Here is a 20936-nt window from a genome sequence, read left to right on the forward strand (position 1 = left end):
TCCTTAAAATAAACTTGGAGCTATTGAATTCCTTAAAATAAACTTGCAGCTAGCGAATTACTTAAAATAAACTTGGAGCTTGGAGCTTGCAAATTCCTTTTAAAAAATAATTGTAGCTAATGAATTCCTTGAAATAAACTTAGAGCTAGTGAATTCCTTAAAACAAACTAGTGAATTCCTCAAAATAAACGTGTAGCTAGTGAATTTCTTAAAATAAACTTGTACCTAGTGAATTTCTTAAAATAAACTTGGAGCTAGTGAATTCCTTAAAATAAACTTGTGGCTAGTGAATTCCTCAAAATAAACTTGGAGCTAGTGAATAACTTAAAATAAACTTGTAGCAAGTGAATTCCTTAAAATAAACTTGGAACTGGTAAATTCCTTAACGTAAACTTGTAGCTAGTGAATTCATTAAAATAAACTTGGAACTAGTGAATTCCTTAAAATAAACTTGGAACTTGTGAACTCCTTAAAATAAACTTGGAGCTAGTGAATTCCTTAAGATAAACTTGGAGCTAGTGCATTCCTTAAAATAAACTTGGAGCTAGTGAATTCCTTAAGATAAACTTGTATCTAGTGAATTCCTTAAAATAAACTTGGAGCTAGTGAATTCCTTAAAATAAACTTGGTGCTATTGAATTCCTTACAATAAACTTGCAGCTAGCGAATTACTTAAAATGAACTTGGAGCTAGCAAATTCCTTTAAAAAAAATTGTAGCTAATGAATTCCTTAAAATAAACTTGGAGCTAGTGAATTCCTTAAAATAAACTAGTGAATTCCTTAAAATAAACTTGTAGCTAGTGAATCCCTTAAAATAAACTTGTAGCTAGTGAATTCCTTAAAATAAACTTGGAGCTAGTGAATTCTTTAAAATAAACTTGTAGCTGTTGAATTCCTTAAAATAAACTAGTGAATTCCTTAAAATAAACTTGTAGCTAGTGAATTCCTTAAAATAAACTTGGAGCTAGTGAATTCTTTAAAATAAACTTGTAGCTGTTGAATTCCTTAAAATAAACTAGTGAATTCCTTAAAATAAACTTGTAGCTAGTGAATTCCTTAAAATAAACTTGGAGCTAGTGAATTCCTTAAAATAAACTAGTGAATTCCTTAAAATAAACTTGTAGCTAGTGAATTCCTTAAAATAAACTTGAAGCTAGTGAATTCCTTAAAATAAACTAGTGAATTCCTTAAAATAAACTTGTAGCTAGTGAATTCCTTAAAATAAACTTGTAGCTAGTGAATTCCTTAAAATAAACTTGTAGCTAGTGAATTCCTTAAAATAAACTTGGAGCTAGTGAATTCTTTCAAATAAACTTGTAGCTGTTGAATTCCTTAAAATAAACTAGTGAATCCCTTAAAATAAACTTGTAGCTAGTGAATTCCTTAAAATAAACTTGTAGCTAGTGAATTCCAGGAACACAAGTGATTAATATAGATAGTCATTAAGAAATAATCTAAGATTATTTCAAACTCAGAGCTAGTTAATTCCTGACAATAAAGCAATGGTTTAGATTGAAAATCATTATGTAATGACCATTTTATAATTAGGACACACAAAATCAATTTGCAGTTCTTCAGAATTCAAAAGATAAAAACATAGGAGTGAACAATCTAGATTTTCTATTGAGTTCCCATATTTTTATCATTGATATTTTCAGAGAAAAATGAATTATTTTTGTGCCAGCAATAATGTGAAAAATATTTACCTGTGTTAATGAACATGCATGAATGTGTGTATGCTATTATTTATAACCTTGTTCAACTCCTCAATGTGTGTATACTTGTATTTATAATTTTGTAAAACTCCTCAATGCATGTATGCTTGTATTTATAATCTTGTAAAACTCCTCAATGCATGTATGCTTGTATTTATACTCTTGTAAAACTCCTCAATGCATCAATGCGTGTACGCTTGTATTTATAATCTTGTAACACTCCTCAATGCTTCAGTGCATGTATGCTTGTATTTATGTTCTTGTAACACTCCTCAATGCATCAATGCGTGTATGGTTGTATTTATAATCTTGTAACACTCCTCAATGCATCAGTGCATGTATGCTTGTATTTATAATCTTGTAACACTCCTCAATGCATCAATGTGTGTATGCTTGTATGTATAATAATTCCTCAAATGTGAGAAACAGTAGTTTTATTTTTTTCTATAACAAGGGCATTCTTTCAGAATATTTGTAGATTAAAGGTAGAATAAATGTATCTTAAATGTATGTAGTCAGATTGAAAGATTAATTTTTAAATGTCTTACTTCAGCACCAAACTTTCTTGCAATAAATAAAATAATTTTTAGTGCATGTCTAGGCCATATGTTTATTTTTTATGTCACTGTATGATATATATACAGTGACATATATATATATATATATATATATATATATATAATAACATTCATCAGACTGTTCTCTAACGTTTATGCTTATCTTTATTCCAGATAAGAGGAATCAGAGTGCCAAGCCATGGTGAATAGTCAAGTCTGAACTTGGAATATTGACTGCTGAGTGGGTCTGAACTTAAACTATTGAGTGCAGAGTCGGTTTGGACTAGAACATTGACTGCAGATTCTGTCTGAACTTAACATATTGACTGCAGAGTGGGTTTGGACTAGAACATTGACTGCAGACTTGGTCTGAACTTAGAATATTGACTGCAGAGTTGGTTTGGACTTGGAATATTGACTGCATAGTGTGTGTGAACTTACAATGGACTGCAGTGTGTGAACTCATAATATGGACTGCATGGTTTATCTCTTTAATGTTGCATGTCTGGCCCTTTGTCTTGCTATACTCCAACTCATCCAACACGTCAGCAAACAGTTTACTAAGCAATCTATCCAGAGCAGAACTTTTGTATTTAATTACTTAAGTTCACCTACCAGCATGCAATTTTTTGGAGATGTGAAACAAATGAGAAACTCATATTTGTGTTTCTGGTAAGTCTAAGGCTGTCAGACAGAAGATTGTCATGAATCACCAAGTTCCAGCAATCTGTTACTATCTGTTATGGCTTAGTTTAACTTCCAGTAAACCACCAAGTTCCCGCAATCTGTTACTATCTGTCATGGCTTAGTGTAAGTTCCAGTGAACCACCAAGTTCCAGCAATCTGTTACTATCTGTCATGGCTTAGTGTAAGTTCCAGTGAACCACCAAGTTCCAGCAATCTGTTACAATCTGTTATGGCTTAGTGTAAGTTCCCTTGAACCACCACGTTCCAACAATCTGTTACAATCTGTTATGGCTTAGTGTAAGTTCCCTTGAACCACCACGTTCCAACAATCTGTTACTATCTGTCATGGCTTAGTGTAAGTTCCAGTGAACCACCACGTTGCAACAGTCTGTTACTAGCTGTATAGTTTAGTGAAAGTTCCAGTGGATCATGGTCCAATGTTATGGTCATCTTCATATTTTATGTTGACATTATGTACACAAAGTTTCATGTATTGTTTGTCCTCTGTCTATGATAAGTATGAAAGTTGTCAGTCTGTCTATAAGAACAGAATAATTCATTAACACTCAATTCATAAGCACCTTGGAGTAACCTCTAAATTTATTTGTGGGTAGTAATGCTTTTTATATGCTTTCCACAAAGTTAGGATTTTGTCCATCTTTCCAGCCATGTCAACAATTTGGTGTTTACACAAATCTTTAGTTGTCCACCATATGAACTTATGATACTTTGTGGATGGCATGCAGATGAAATGAACATTGATTTCAGCCTCAATATCACTGACTAAAAGAAAGAAATCAGTTTCAACACAGTAACTTGAGTTTTGCACCATCAGCAAGGAGTGTAGAAGGTTGGCAGAGGCAGTGAAGAATATTTGGAGTCAAAAGGTCAAATGCCAGTCACTATGTCCGAATGGTTTCCACACCATAACATTAGTTCTACATGACATACTTCAACTAAACTTGCCATATAGATTGTGCTGGGATGAGAAAGAAGTCTACTGAGTTGAAGGTCAAATAAGGTGAAAGATTAAAGTCACAGACTTCAAGAAGGAAATTGTTTTATGTACAATAACGTTATTTCTATATGATAGACCTGGTGAAACTTTGTAGATTACTGCACGTAGCATGATAAAGAAATCAATACATTTAGGGATTCAAAGGGCAAATATCAAGGTCACTTGGAAAGAAAGGAAATGGATTATGCACAGAAGTTTCATTTGTCTCCAAAGAAGACTATTTAGCCATTGTTTGTGCCATTCATGGTACACAATTGTCCAATTTGTAATGCTTTGGCTACCTTGCATCTTATCTGTATAAAAAACAGTGAGTTCCTTAATTTTGTTTTAGAATGAAGGCAGGTGTATTGTTGTTTGACATAAAGTGTAGTTCAGGAAAATTTGCCTTTAGTCAGGGAATTTTGATTTCAATAAATTGTGGGAATCCCACAGTGAGTGATGCCTTGATTTTATCAGTGAGCTTTGTTTATTTTAAGTTTATGCAGCTTTAGTTCCTTTGGTGTTTGACAGTAAAATGGTAAGTGACAGCCATAGTTTCTTTGGCACTTGACAGAAAAATGAAAAGTGGCTTCTGTAGTTCAATTGGTATTTGACAGAAAAATGTAAAGTGGCTTCTGTAGTTCCTTTGGCATTTGACTGAAAATGAAAATTAGCTTATGTAGTTCCTTTGGTATTTGGCAGCAAAATGGAAGGTGGCTTCTGTAGTTCCTTTGGTATTTGACAGTTTTATGGAATGTGGCTTCTGTAGTGCCTTTGGTATTTGACAGCAAAATGGACAGTGGCAGCCATGCAGCTCAGGATTTGACTGATCCAGGATTTTTCTTTTGAAATAGAATGTTTCTTTTACATACTTCTCTTGCATGAATGATCATTTTGAAATGTGATTGGCCATCTGTATGCATGTCCCATATCCGTTGTCCATACTTTGTCTGTCCAATATCTGTTGTCCATCTGTAGATCTGTCCCATATATTTTGACCATCTGTATGCCTGTTGCATATCTATTACAACAAGATAGTAAAAAAAATATTTAACTTGAGGCCATGGAATTTTACACTATCAAATGTAAAGGTAAATGACATGGTTGATTTTTCTGACCATTTAAAAAAAAATATTTATATATTATTGAACTATTTGGAATTACACTTTATGGGGAAAAATGTTTTAAGCATGATTAAGCAAAATCCATTTTCGGTAGATTAATAAAATAGAGTTGATTTATTTATATTCCTGTTTATATTTCTTGCATAGATCTTTAGGCCATTATAACAGTTTAAACACAAACAGTTTTTAAACTTGTCGGAATTGGCCTATATTGACAAAATGGTTATTGCAAAATTAAACAAAGAATTAATTGAAGTAGAAGTAATAGTTGGTATGCATGTTTTACTTGGAAATGTAGATGGTCCATTTATTATAAAGATTTTCACATTTTTCAAAATGCTTTAATTTTAGGGACTTGGACCTTGATGGTCTTCATAATTCTTTTCCAACAACATTACAGCAGTGAGAATGCTTACCATTTATGTAAAAACAGTTCTTGGTTACAACTGAAGTAAGATTAATTTAAGGAAGTTTGTATATAAGCAATTATTTTTCATGAGTAATAAATTTTGCATTAGCGCATAGCTGGGAAAGAGACTGGATTCATGATATACTTTTTCTAATTTGTGTCTGCTTGATTAGCAATATAATCTAAATTTATTGTCATGTGCAAACATTGTATTTACCAGACATAATACTTCATCATGTAATTTTACTTGGCATATCATCATGTGTGAATATGAGTTTTACTGCACAATATATCATGTGTGAATGTCAGTTTTATCACACACATTATATGATGTATGTTATCAGTGAGTGTGAATATCAGTTTTATTACACACTATAGAATAATGTGTGAAGATCAATTTTATCACACACATTATATGCTGTTTGTTATCAATGAGTGTGAATATCAGTTTTATTACACACAATATGTCATCATATGTGAATATCAGTTTTATTACACACTATAGCATAATGTGTGAACATCAGTTTTATTACACACAATATATCATCATGTGTGAATATCAATGTTATCATAGAATATATGATGTATGTTATCAGTGAGTGTGAATATCAGTTTTATTACACACAATATATCATCATGTGTGAATATCAATGTTATCATAGAATATATGATGTATGTTATCAGTGAGTGTGAATATCAGTTGTATTACACACTATAGCATAATGTGTGAATATCAATTTTATCACACACTATATGCTGTTTGTTATCAGTGAGTGTGAATATCAGTTTTATTACACACTATATGTCATCATGTGTGAATATCAGTTTTATTGTACACTATAGCATAATGTGTGAATATCAGTTTTATTACACACAATATATCATCACGTGTGAATATCAATGTTATCATACAATATATGATGTATGTTATCAGTGAGTGTGTATATCAGTTTTATTACACACAGTGTCATCATGTGTGAATGTCAGTTTTATCACACAATGTATCAGCATGTGTGAATATTAAGTTTATCACACAAAATATACACTTTACATTGAATATATACAGCATGTTTTTGTTGCTAGCTTTTATTTATGTCATGGTCCAAGATCTCTGCAATACATTTTCAGAACAATATCATGGATAAATACACTAGATGTTTTAAATTTACTTTAGCTCCAAAGTGTACCATCATTGAAAATAAGGCAATTTAATACGTATCTTGTATACATGCATACTGATTGATAACAGAAAAATGCAAACACTATTGAGCTATATTTGTAAAGATTTAATTGTAATCTAATAAATCAATTAAGACAGACGTAATGAATCTTTTTCAGTATTGAACTGAAAAGTACAAATTCATAATTTTGTGGCATGCTTGTAAGCTTATAGAAGGCCGATAGAAAAAATATGTCTTTCAGGATTCATGTTAAAATCTACTGGATGGGACCCACTGGATATGATTATTTGACTCATTTTCCCACCTCCGTTTACCACGGTTGCATTACCTGCCTTATTCCTTTGAGAAAGGACCTCTTCATTACTATTCAATAGCACAATGGCATACCATAATTTGGACTGAACTATGCATACAAGTACTGAAATAATTTGAAGTGATCTTGAATTACATACTGTAAATTTGAAGCTAGTCACTATCAACAAAAAAAATGCAAAGGTAACCATTATTAAATTGTGCTTTTCAGTCTGTGTCCAGTAGGCACTTAAAATATTGGGAGAAAAAGTTAAGTAAATACAACTGTTAGGTTAAAACATTAAGTAAATACCTACATTCATGTTTAAACCTTGATTGGTCACACCATTCACAAATTTTCATGCATTATTTTCTTGTTTGTAAATTTGTTTGCTATGGTTGGAAAAATTCCTGGAGCTTGCAGTTAAAACAAGGATTGGTCAGGAAACAGGAAACATATCTTGTTTCTTGTAGACCTATGTAACTTTCTGTTTGATTTCAACAGTTTTTCGTATTTTGGCTATTGTTCTAATTCCATGATCTATGAGTTAGTTTATAGGTATAAGGTTTTGAAACAGTATCAGCAGTTGTTCCGTAAATCCATAATTTATGGGTCATTTCACACCTGTAAGGTTTTGCATGCCACTATTCTCAGTAATCTCTTATGCCATCATCTTCTGACAGATTTACTCAAAATACACCTACCTCAAAAGTAAGTTCACAAAAACTAGCCGAAAAATAATATTTAATTCTTAATGATTACTAGAAGCCACGGAATATTTTCAAATGTTTTGGAGATCTATTTAGAAACAATCTGCCTTTCCATGTATATAGTTTGGGGGTGGAAAAATCTGCCTTTCCAGGTGTATAGTTTGGGTATCTGTGAAAAATCTGCCTTTCCATGTGTATAGTTTGGGGTATCTGTGAAAAATTTGCCTTTCCATGTGTATAGTTTGGGGGTGGAAAAATCTGCCTTTCCATGTGTATAGTTTGGGGGTGGAAAAATCTGCCTTTCCATGTGTATAGTTTGGGGTATCTGTGAAAAATCTGCCTTTCTATGTGTATAGTTTGGGGTATCTGTGAAAAATCTGCCTTTCCGTGTGTATAGTTTGGGGTATCTGTGAAAAATCTGCCTTTCCATGTGTATAGTTTTGGGGTATCTGTGAAAAATCTGCCTTTTGGGGTATTTTTTTGGAAAGTTCTACCATTTCAGTTATCTAGTTTTGTGGTCTGCAGATGCCTACTCAAGCAATTAATGGTGAACTAATATTAATTATTACTGTAAAACAATACAAAAGATGGACTTGGATGAAAGGTTTTGAAGAACTGAACTGTATTTGATTAATTGTCAGACCTGCCATAAATGCATCTATTTACCTATATTTTTTATAGGAAGTTATCGTTTTGTACACTGTACAATTTTGGCATGGAGGGGGTTGATCCCTACTTGCCTGTGATACTGTGGCCGTTTCTCTTTTACTAAATATATTTTTTTTTAGAAACTTTTATTTGGTCAAGGGAATTAACTCAAATTTATGTAAATGATTAGACCTTATTGTTGTTATTTCCCTTGTATTAGTATAATTCAGTATTTTGAGTTGTACTATTAGTTGTAGATTTGAAGAAAAAATATTTAGTCCATGTTTTTCTGATCTATTATTTTGTGTTTTCTATATCATGTTGCACTTTAATTTTATTATAATTTCTAATTTAATTCCATGAATGTGTATATTTTAGAGCATGTCCATTTAATTTGTTTTACATGTATGATTTTCAGGCTTTATTCATTTTGTATTGTTTTTATGTATAGAAAATAATTTAATGGAAGTACAATTATAAACCCTAATCTAAGTTATTAAAATAAAATTATTTATTTACATTGATTATCTTGATTCAAGCTGTGATGATATATTTGATGAATTCAGAACTCAAAAACTTTATTCCATTATTGCTACAATGTTGCAGAGAAATTAGTTTTCATCATTTCCATGTTTCCATCTCAATAGAGAGATAAATAGGTTGCAAACATTAAGGGTCATTCATCTGCCAGAGCAAGCGGGCTTGGAAGTCATTACAGTTTACTTAAAAATAATAAATGCAGCAAGAATTGGTGGACAAAAACAAGGCTTGTCTTGAGATCTTTGTGCCAGAGAGTGTAGTGTTCCTATCTTATACACAGTCTGATTAAAATCTTCCTATCTTACACACAGTCTGATTAAAATCTTCCTATCTTACACACAGTCTGAGTAAAATCTTCCTATCTTACACACAGTCTGATTAAAATCTTCCTATCTTACACACAGTCTGATTAAAATCTTCCTATCTTACACACAGTCTGAGTAAAATCTTCCTATCTTACACACAGTCTGATTAAAATCTTCCTATCTTACACACAGTCTGATTAAAATCAAGCTCCAAAATATATTAGACCTTCTGACATATATTGATAAAGGTTCTTTACTTGGTGACCATGACACTTTGCATTTTGTGTATAAAAAAGATGTATCTTTTGTAATGATAGTTTCCAATTGTTGTTTCCCAAATTATGCAGTATGAAAGCTGTGATGGGATTGGTGAATGGAATGGCCAGTAGAATAAAGCCTTGTGTCTATTGGAACTTTCTATTGATAAAACAATCTTAGTTAAAATCTGACTGATCTCACATGACTTTGTTGGTTATTTGTCACCATCAACAAGTCTTGGTTTTAATAAATTTTGCCAATATGCTAATATAATGAAATAACTGTTAATTTGGGGCTTTTTGGTGATAATTATAAAGATTATAAAGATATGAACAGGATGTGACTTTAAAGTAAACAGCTCATAATATTCCCAGATAATTAATAATAAGAGTGTCAAGCATCACTGTACTACAAACCAATCTTTCATGCTATCAGTGTCGAGCATCACTGTACTACAAACCTTACTGTCATGCTAACAATGTCATGCATCACTGTACTACAAACCAATCGGTCATGATCTCAATGTCGAGCATCACTGTACTACAAACCTTACTGTCATGCTAACAATGTCATGCATCACTGTACTACAAAGCTTACTGTCATACTAACAATGTCAAGCATCAATGTACCACAAACCTTGGCCACTCCTGTGGCCTAGTGGTTAGAGCAATGGCCTTGGAAGTGGAAGGTCGTGGGATTGAACCATGGCTGAGTCATACCAGAGACTTACAAAAATTGTACTAACAGCTGCCTCACTTGGTGCTCAGCATGAAGAGGTTGGTGTTAGGACTGGTCAGCCTGGTGTCAGGATAATGTGACTGGGTGGGACATTATGCTACATGTCTGCGGCATGATGCCCCAGTGCTAGACATCACTTTAAACTGCCACACTGCAGACATCGTACCGATATGACTGATTTTTTTTAAGCTACATTAAAAATCATAATCACACATACAAACACACACCAGAAACCTTACTGTAGTACTAACAATGTCATTCATCAATGTACTACAAAGCTTACTGTCATGCAAACAGCGTCAAGCATCAAAGTACTACAAACCTTACTTCATGCTAACAATGTCAAGTATCAATGTACTACTAACCTTACTTTCATGCAAACAGCGTCAATCATCAATGCATTATAAAGCTTACTGTCATGCTAACATTGTCAAGCATCAATGTACTACTAACCTTACTTTCATCCTAACAACGTCAAGCATCAATGTATTATAAAGCTTACTGTCATGATAACAATGCTAATCATCAATGTACTACAAAGCTTACTGTCATGCTAAGTGTCAATCATTAATGTACTACAAACCTTACTGTCATGCTAATGATGTCAAGATTCAATGTACTGCAAACCTTACTGTCATGCTAACAATGTCAAGCATCAATGTACTACAAAGCTTACTGTCATGCTAAGTGTCAATCATTAATGTACTACAAACCTTACTGTCATGCTAATGATGTCAAGATTCAATGTACTGCAAACCTTGCTGTCATGCTAACAATGTCAAGCATCAATGTACTACAAATCTTACTGTCATGCTAACAATGCTAATCATAAATGTACTACAAAGTATACTGTCATGCAAACAATGTCAAGCATCAGTATATTACAACCATACTGTCATGCTGATAACGACAAGATTCAATGTTGTGCAAACCTTACTGTCATGCTAACAGTCAAGCATCAATGTACTACAAAGCTTACTGTCATGCAAACAGTGTCAAGCATCAATGTTCTACTAACCTTACTGTCATCCTAACAACGTCAAGCATCAAGGTATTATAAAGCTTACTGTCATGCTAACATTGGCAAGCATCAATATGCTACAGATCTTACTGTCATGCTAACAGTGTCAATCATCAATGTACTACAAACCATACTGTCATGCTAGTAATGTCAAGCATCACTGTACTACAAACCTTACTGTCATGCTAACAATCTCAAGCATTAATGTACCAAAGCTTACTGTCATGCTAACAGTGTCAAGCATCAATGTACTACAAACCTTGTTGTCATGCTAATAATGTCAAGCATCACTGTACTACAAACCTTACTGTCATGCTAACAATCTCAAGCATTAATGTACCACAAAGCTTACTGTCATGCTAACAATGTCGTGTCAATGTACTACACACCTTACTGTCATGCTAACAGTGTCAAGTGTCAGTGTACTACAAACCTTACTGTCATGGTAACAATGTCAAGCATCAATGTACTACATACCATACTGCCATGATACTTTACGTTTGAAATTGTGACAATGGGGGAAAATTAATTCAATATACTGTCAGCTCTTCTTATGTCCATACATCTTCATCCATCTATCTCTCCATCTATCTAAGCATTTCAAATTCCCAATAAATATCTTTGTTCTTAAAAGGACTGTCCATATATACCAGGTATATTTAAGTCTTTCTGTGCATCTTTATCCAGTGCCCACCCCATCCCACATTTTCTGTGAATTACTACTGCTATGATGGTTATATGTATAAGTATTGGTAGGCCTATTTGATTTAATATGTTTATTATAGGCAAAATGGAGGTAAAATTTAAAATATTTGGAAGAAAAGAAAACCAATTCATGGCATTTACTGTCAATATTATTTTCTTCATTTCAGCAAGGGCTTATGGTTTGAAGAAATACTGAGCCATTATATAATATTTGTCAACAGCTAAAGTTTAATTATTTCTTTCTCTCTCGTTGAGACCCATCTGATGCATTTTGATAGTACGTTGTTGTTTTGATGCAACGTCGCTTTTGTACCTATTAATATGGTTTCTGTATGCTGTGCTCGTTCCTGGTCGTGTATTGTTGATTGTGTTATTGTAATCTCTTGTACTACTTTCGGAAAGATTGTTAGAACCTTGTCCTTATCTATTTCTACTTTTCTTACTCCATTCTTCATTTGGTAAGTAGCATGTGTCCCCAGTCTTGCTCCATGTGATTTCTACTGTATTTCTAATCTAGTTTTTAACTGTGGCTTCTAATGGTATTTCAAGAGGTTTATTCATGATGTGTAGTTCTGCAGTCCTTATCATGATTTGCTTCATCATTTGATGTGGTCTTCTTGATTAAACCTTTTTGTCCTCTGCTCAGAATCAGTGCTTAGTCTGTCAGATTATGAATTATTAAGAAAATGAAATCGTCTGCCATAGTTGGTCTTTTTTTTTAACAATTTAATATCTGATATATATATATATATATATATATATATATATATATATATATATATATATATATATATATTTCCTGTACACCTTCTGACAATCTTATTTCTAGGAAAGGGCCCTCACCTGTATATATGTGTGTGTGTGTTGGGTTTTTAACGTAGCTTTAACAATTGTCCAATCATAGAGCTAAGATGGGTACAGTGTCACAGTTTGAAGTGATGTCTAGCACTGGGGCTTCATGCTGTTGACATGTACCATGATATCCTACCCAGTCACCTTATCCTGACACCAAGCCAACCAGTCCTAACATGAACATCTTAATACTGAGCGCCTAACAAGGCAGCTATTAGTACCATTGTTATAAGTCTGTGGTACACACGACCTCCCGCATCCGAGGCGAATCTACACACTAGGCAACAGGAGCGGTCCCCCCTCATTAGTATCCATCTGTTCTGTTGAAAAATAATTCTCTCGTTCAGGATTTTGTGCTTCTTTTTGCTTCGAAGCCTTCACATGAAACAGAAAAAATCACCCATCCAAGAAAGATATGGAATGAGGCAAGCTCACACTGTTAGAATGAAAGTAAGGGCTATACACACTAGTGTCAAGGTTACACTTATAGTTTGTAGAAGTTCTAGGTTATAGGTGTCATATAATATATTATGTTAGCACACCTTGGTAAGAACATACACGTCCTTCTGGCAAGTAAACTTGGTACTCGCCTTCTTGACACCTTTGCTCCCACTTGCGATGTAGGATGCTCTTTGTTACATTTAGTCATCTTCGCATAATTTTATGTCATTGCATATACATACAAACAGCTACATAATTAGCAAAAATAATAATCACTTCAAACACAATAGCAGACCCTGTAGCTGATCCTCTGTATACTTGATTCAAAATTTCGGAAACGATTAATCAGTTCTCAAAGAAAACTAAAATTAATGCCCGGATATGGCCTTTTGATAAATTTAATAGTATTTAACTAGCTTGATTTAAATCAACGGGTTAGCAACTCCTGAGTATCTAGGTTGAGTAAACACAGAATAACTAAGCTTTTCAATGCCATCTGAACTAACAATAATTGATTTACATTATTTTATGTAACCGCTGCCCTGCCATAGTGGTTTGTGTGTCTGCCTCGGTTGTGAGTGGTCGCTGTTTGAACCCCGGTTGAGTCATGCCGCAATACTTGGCACTGAACATTAAGAGAATGTTGTTGTTGTTTAAGGTTTGAGCCATTTTCAGCCCAATATAGGCTATATATAGCGGCAAGTATAAATGGTGGAGGAAGAACCCGGGAAAGAACCACCGACCCACGAGAAGCTACTGACAAGCTTCATCACATAACCACATTGGCCAAATACGAGACTCGAGACAGGTGAAATGGAATTGATCTGTAACAGTGAGCGCTTTAGACCAATCGGCCACTCGGGGCCCCTGTACATTACGAGGTTAGTGTTAGGACTGGTCGGCTTGGTGTCAGGATAATATCCATGGGTGGGACATCCTGCTACATGTCTGCTGCATAAAACTGAAGAATAGTTCAAGGTACGTTAAAACTCCAAATCACACACACACACACACACACATTATTTTATGTAATTTTGCTTGAAGTATTATTCTATTTATTAACCCGTTAACCTAATTGGAACAGGCAAGAGTTGTCAAGGACAGTAACTGGGATCTATCAGGATGTGAAAGAATAAATTGAAAGGGCTAGATAAAGATAGATAAAGTAATTAAGCATGAAAATTAACGCTTGCCCGGCATACTTCAAAATTAGAAACAATCATTTACCATCTTCTAACACCCAGGAAAATTGGGCTTCTCTGGCAACGAACGAAAATACTAAAATACATTGAGTTAAGAGCTTCTTAACACAGCTTAGAAGGTCATTTGATTTTAAGATACTTATATATCATTGTCCGTTGTACTGGTTCTATTACTATGGAGTTTAAATTTAGAATTGCAATTGATAAAACCTCAGGCGTCAAAAAAGGACACTAAGCGTATATTCATGAAATGTATTGCAAAAGAAATCCACGTGAAGTATCCTCCTTTACTACTACCGTGGAAGAAATCATCGCAAATTAATCCCCTTTACTACTATTGAAGAAGAAATACATGCAATGTATACCTCTTTACTACTATTGAGGAAAAAATCATCGCAAATTATCCCCATTTACTACTATTGAAGAAGAAATCCACATAATGTATACCTCTTTACTACTATTGAGGAAGAAATCCACGTAATGTATACCTCTTTACTACTATTGAGGAAGAAATCCACGCTCAGGTCCAGAGTCACAACATCTTTGACAGTCTTTAATTCAAATAAATATAAAACCACTGTTTCTTTTTAAAAATTGAAAGATTTCGATGATGTAAGTCGAAAATAAATCTTATATATTTAGAAATTGTCTTGTATTTCATTGACAAGTCATTATGATTTGTACTTCATTGACAAGACATTATGAATTGTACTACACTGACAAGACATGTTTTGCAACCAAAAAGTAGAGATCATGATATAACAATTTATTTAATTCAGACATTAACACAAACATACTGATATTAAAGTAATATATTATATTCTGTGTCACATGTTTAGTCAATGAGATGACGATTTGATTAACGAAACACAACAAAAAACACAAACTTACATAGCAATACAGTTGATTACAAAATGCTGGTGTTAATCATCCATGCATTTAGGTGGATGTGAGAATTGCAGATCATATTATAATACATTATACACAGTATATATATTTATTTATTTATTTCCGCATAAGTCTGAACATATATTAATTAATATACATTTCTTCAGAGGCTCAGGTATGGAGCATATTTCAAATCAGATAACGAATTCAATTTACTGCTTCGGCACGTTTTCAAACCATCAGAAGTTTTAATTTTATATTTCAGTACAGTCTATTGTAATGTAACTTTATTTACTGGATTTGACATTGTCCAGAAATTCAGTTCAGATCTGTTTGACCTGACAGTTATTGATAAACACATAATGATATAAACATTATATTTAGTTTCTGACATTGATGCAGAACCAGTGATATATTTGATAATAAACTAACTTTTTATATTCTTTCGCAGAGTAAGATTCATTAAGGTGCCTCAAAGCCATACCTGGAGTGCATGATATGAAACATGTTTATTCTTTCACAAACTTCTAAATTTTCTAGAATGTTGACCCTCATTGGGGAATCTGTTTTGTGTCTTAAACTTACGTGTATAACTTTTAGATATTGTTCAGTCATGCCTTAACACTTGAAAAGTCAAGTTGTTTTATGCTGTGTCCAGTTTGGGCTAATTATTAAATTTTCTTCAAATTAGTTGAATTTCAAATGATTATTTTAAATGGAAATACATAAGTGCTCCTACTAAATTCTTGGATAAAAAACATTTATTGAAAGATATACTGAATTAAAAACTGGAATAATATTTTCTGTGATTCAACAAGAAACTGTTGACATAACAACACTTCACAGGTAACAACAGACATCATCGTCTTCCATTTAAATTTCATAGGGATTCGAACTTAGTTTCATTCAGAACTTTTTATTAGAACTTCTATTTATAAATTCTTGAATTATTTTTTGATTCGATTCGTAAAACCGTAAGTTCTTTTTTCTCATTTGCTTACTTTTATTTTATGGTAATACATTATTTGGTAAATTTTACAAAGCTTGTTGTCTTCACTCTTTTCTGTTACTTATTTCAAGAGACTAGACGCGTAACACTCTATCAAATGGCATATTTTGCATCCATTGCATGACACATTTTTCATCCATTGCAAGGCACATTTTGTATCCATAATGAACTGCGCTGACGTTTCATCATGCTGTGTTTCATCAATTTTTATTATAAGAATATACCGGAGAACGACTCGAGGTTTCTTAGCATATTTATTAAAAATCATTACTGTTCCCCTTCATAAGCATTCTTCTTTCACGAAAACAAATATGTCACATTTTGCTACGGGTTTCTTAAACCATGGTACACGATAAGTTTTGCAAGCACATTTTAATAAATTCTACGAACGTTACGAATTCTGCAAATTGGTTCCAAACTCCTGAAACGTCGTCAAACAAATTCTTAACAAAAAGTAGAGAGTTCTCAATGAGTAAAATATGAAGGTATATACATCGTGATGTTGATGTCATTAGAATGATTTTAAACTTAAATATTCATGTCTAGCACTTCAATGATAGACACTTTGCTTTTCTAACGCTTCATCGATACCAACTTTGCATCTGTAGCATTAACATCTCAGCCACCTTGGAACTATGGCAATACCATTTCATCAGTAGCCACATTGACAATATAGCACTAGCATTTCATCAGTCAGTAGCCACATTGACAATATAGCACTAGCATTTCATCAGTCAGTAGCCACATTGACAATATAGCACTAGCATTTCATCAGTCAGTAGCCACATTGACAATATAGCACTAGCATTTCATCGAAAGCCACTTTTTCACTATCTCACTATCATATCATCGAAATCCACAATGTCACTATAGCACTCTATCATATCAACGGAATCCACTTTTCACATTAGCACTAGTATTTCATCAATAGCAACTTTGTCACTATAGCACTAGCATTTCAGCAACATCAACTTTGTCACTATTTCACTAGCGTTTAAACAACAGTCACGTTGTCTTTAAAGCACTAGCATTTCATCTATAGCCAAAATATTTCATCAAAATCTAAATAAATAACACGTCAAGAAAGTTCATCCATAATGCATCTTTTTGAAACTGGCTCTTCCTTATTTGAAACATTTTCTACAATGCAATATTTTTAAACCAGTTCACGAGTTGTTGAACAGCCATACGTCACAAATCTTTTGCAAATTATGTAGCATCTTCTCCTCTTCTGTCACAGAAGAATATGCATTTTGACGTGATTTTACAATACATTTCCATCAATGTATTTATTCTTTGTTTCACACAATCATGACTGTATACATTCTATAATTATTTTCATTATCTCATGATGTGAAGATTCTTCAGCTCTATACTGCATTCTAATTCTCTTCAACAATTATAGAATCGGCATCTGTATCTGTCTCTTCCATTTGGTTATAAATAAATTCCATTGAATTGTCAATAATGCTCTGAATTATTATATTCCACTGAGGACGTATTTCGAATTCCCCACCTTTAATTGCCCACGATGCCCTCGTGTAAGTTTCCAGCAAATTTCTAATTACCACATTGGCACCTGATATGTCTAGTGATTCTTGCATGAGGACCACTACATTCCTATTTTCTTGAATAGCAACCATGCACTCTGTCGTGCACCACGGAGACTTAAGAAAAGATGGTGTTATAACGGGAACTACCACGACTTTCACTTATACATCGGTGAATCTCTGCCATAATACGCATGCCAGGTATGAAGTAATCTACACCGCAACATACGAGCTCCAGATCCCTTTCAATTTTAATATTCAGCTTTTGTTTTAAGAGATTATTTAATGGTGGACATATGTATTTCCTGACCATATCATCATCCTGGCTGCAAAAAGGAAGAAACACAAAGAATTTGAACTTATTGTTTTTCTTCTGAATCAGCTTTCTAAGCATGTGAAATTTCTCACGTTTTCGTTTTTGTCTTCTCATATAAACAATGAGAATAGAAAAGGCACTTATACAAAAAACTGAATAAATTACCGATGGAACAACGACTTTTACTATTGCAGGAAGAGCAACACAATCAAAGTGAACTTTATTGAGTGTTTCTCTGTTTAGAGGATAATGGTCGCTTCCATATGTACATCTTAAGGACTCCATTTGAGAAATTACGATATGTGGATATTATCCATTCTAAAAAATAGATACTTTCACATTCGCAATGTAGAGGATTTCCAGAAAGCTCAGTTGTCAAATGCTTATACATAACTTCTTTATTCTTCAAAAATTCTCTGGTCGTATCAAATCTTTGTTCATATCCATATTTGTCAGCCACCGCTATTGTATCCAATAAATATAACGACGAACTAGTATTAACATAGCTTTCACTGCTCTCCGTCTTTGACATCTGATGTCGTGATATTAATTCAAGAGTAACAATACTGGCTGAGGGTAAATTATGAAGGCGATTGTTGCTTAAATCGATGTACTTTAAGTTCCACATGGTGCTAAACTCTATATTGAGGTCATTAAGATCATTCTCTCTCAGGTCAAGAAGTTTCAGTTTGGTACTGGAAGACAAAAATGTCTTTGGAATGGTAGTCAGATGGTTATTTCGTAGAGACAAAACTCGAAGTTCTTTGTTCCAACAAAGTAAATTACGAAAATCTTCCAGTGATTGCATGTTAAACAGTTTATTTTCAGTCATATTGAGAACTTTCATTGAGGTAAAATGTCTTAGCAGTGAAGGATTTATATATTTCATGCCATTACGAGAGAGGTCTAATTTCTGCAGTTCTTGAAAATTATACGCTCCGAGAAGAGTCATGTTTATATAAACGAAGTTGTTATTGCTCAAATCTATAACCTTGAAGGCCGTTTGTGCATTAAAACTAGACAAATTCAAAATAATATTGGGTTGTAATTTAAAATCGGACACAGAACTAAGAAAAATGTATTTAACTTTGGAAAGGACGAAATATTTTGGTTCCCAGAGTTGTATAGTTTCTACCATAGATGGACATCCACTCGCATCAAACACTTCCCACTCAGGCAGATCGTTCTCCTTGTCTTTACCGAGTCCTCCGAAAAGTTGTATTTTAGTGTTGGAGATATTTAAATACCGCAAATTAAAGAGTACTCTCCTGTAAACATCATTCTCAAGCTGAATAATATTCGCACGACTTATATCCAGGTATGTAAGGTTTCTACCACTGAGCGCATTGGCAAATGATTTGGTCAATACTATGGGAAGCTGCCTCATGTGAAGGCCAATCAAAGATAAATATGTTAGGCCACTTGGAGTTCCAGTGAGAGCTTTCTCTACAAGACGTACCTTCATCCACCATAACATGTAAAGATGTAATGCCTCAAGGTTTGGAGTATATCGGAATACTGCTGAGTCGATTTCAACAATCGCATAACACGATGATATTGAAAAATATTTCAATCCATCAAGCCCTTCCAGAAATATTTTGTTTATACGAGTAATATTTGGGAAGTCAACAATAACAAGTTCTGATAAATTCCTCCAACTTGCGTCTACGAAAAGTTCCTTTGGCAAATCCCGAGCAGGAAAATCTGTTCCATCCAATGTAACTCTTCGTATATATGATGGAATTGAAATTGGGAAGTCTTGTCTTGATGCAATGCGTCTACAGACAAAAGATGTGTCAGCCTTCAAGCATGTTGGAAATGCTTCCAAGTCTTTAATACAAATAGTTATCAAGCAGAATAATGGAAATGCAACTTTTGCAAGCATATCCATAGAAAGCAACTGGGAATCGTAAGGCATATCCGTATGAAGCACCTCAGACAAATAAAATCCTCGTTAGATCAATGCTTTCCTCACGTATAAAGGGAAGCGATATCTCCAAATTCATCAGTTAGAAGGACGAGAGGTTACTCATCACAGATGCATTATTGTCAATCTCTCCATTTGTTTTGTTAAAATAGTCATCAAATTTTATTAGCACGTTTGGGTCAAGTGGTCTGAAAAGAGACGAGTATGCTTTGTTACGACAAAAACTAATGCAATACATCAGAGAACATTTAAAGGATTTTGTTTTGGTTTTGCCTTTATGCTGCCAAAAGATTAACTACGTCGAAATTACTATATCTATGCAACATACAAAATACATATTCATAATTATAGAAAATGTCCGATGATCTAATGGTCCGGTGGTATTCGGAAGTGTTATACAGTCAGCATTACGTACAAACTTTTTCTCTAATGCTTATTCGCACCGACATCTACAAGAATTTTAAAATTTTCCTCCACTGCATGTAACAGACCGTCCGTTTACCGACTAATCACATGTAAAAAGAAACGTAGTATGCTGGAAATACAGGAATCCACTAGCTTGCATGTAACAGCCAGTCCGTTTACCGACCAATCACATGTAAGAAGAAAAGAGGCATGCAGGAAATACACGAATCCTCTAGCCTGCATTATTTAATGTACCTTTATCTGCATACGACGTTCCCTACATTAATTCAGAGAAATTAAGTTGCAAAGGAAATCGGTATAAGTATATACCAATGCAAAGACGAAAACACTCACTGCCAGAAAATATACGAGGATACCAGCTAATATGACTTTAATATCGAACCTATTAAATGAGACAAGATAAAAAGTTGTAAATCATTTCCTTTCGAGAACGGACC

The 20936-nt window shown here is 33.6% G+C and overlaps 2 protein-coding genes across 13 annotated transcripts in view; one reads left to right on the forward strand and one right to left on the reverse strand.

Annotated features, from left to right (window-relative positions):
• Positions 1-9086, forward strand: part of LOC149774642 (cytosolic carboxypeptidase 3-like) — a 365035-nt gene extending 355949 nt beyond the window's left edge. For all 12 annotated transcript variants that reach the window (XM_089944927.1, XM_089944928.1, XM_089944935.1 and 9 more), the window contains one exon: positions 2448-9086. In XM_089944927.1, coding sequence (XP_089801053.1) covers positions 2448-2483 — 36 coding nt within the window. In that variant the 3' untranslated portion in view covers positions 2484-9086. The remainder of the gene's footprint in view (positions 1-2447) is intronic.
• A 3732-nt stretch (positions 9087-12818) lies between these two features.
• LOC149774644 (toll-like receptor 2) lies at positions 12819-19255 on the reverse strand. The gene is given in 3 exon segments (XM_089944965.1): positions 12819-17984; positions 17986-18156; positions 18404-19255. Coding segments are annotated over 3 exon segments (1188 nt in total). The 5' UTR covers positions 19099-19255; the 3' UTR covers positions 12819-17662.
• Positions 19256-20936: the final 1681 nt, after the last annotated feature.

This window comes from Sinohyriopsis cumingii, unplaced genomic scaffold, assembly GCF_028554795.1.
Source record: "Sinohyriopsis cumingii isolate HCF-2022 unplaced genomic scaffold, ASM2855479v2 utg000160l, whole genome shotgun sequence".
NCBI lineage: Eukaryota > Metazoa > Mollusca > Bivalvia > Unionida > Unionidae > Sinohyriopsis > Sinohyriopsis cumingii.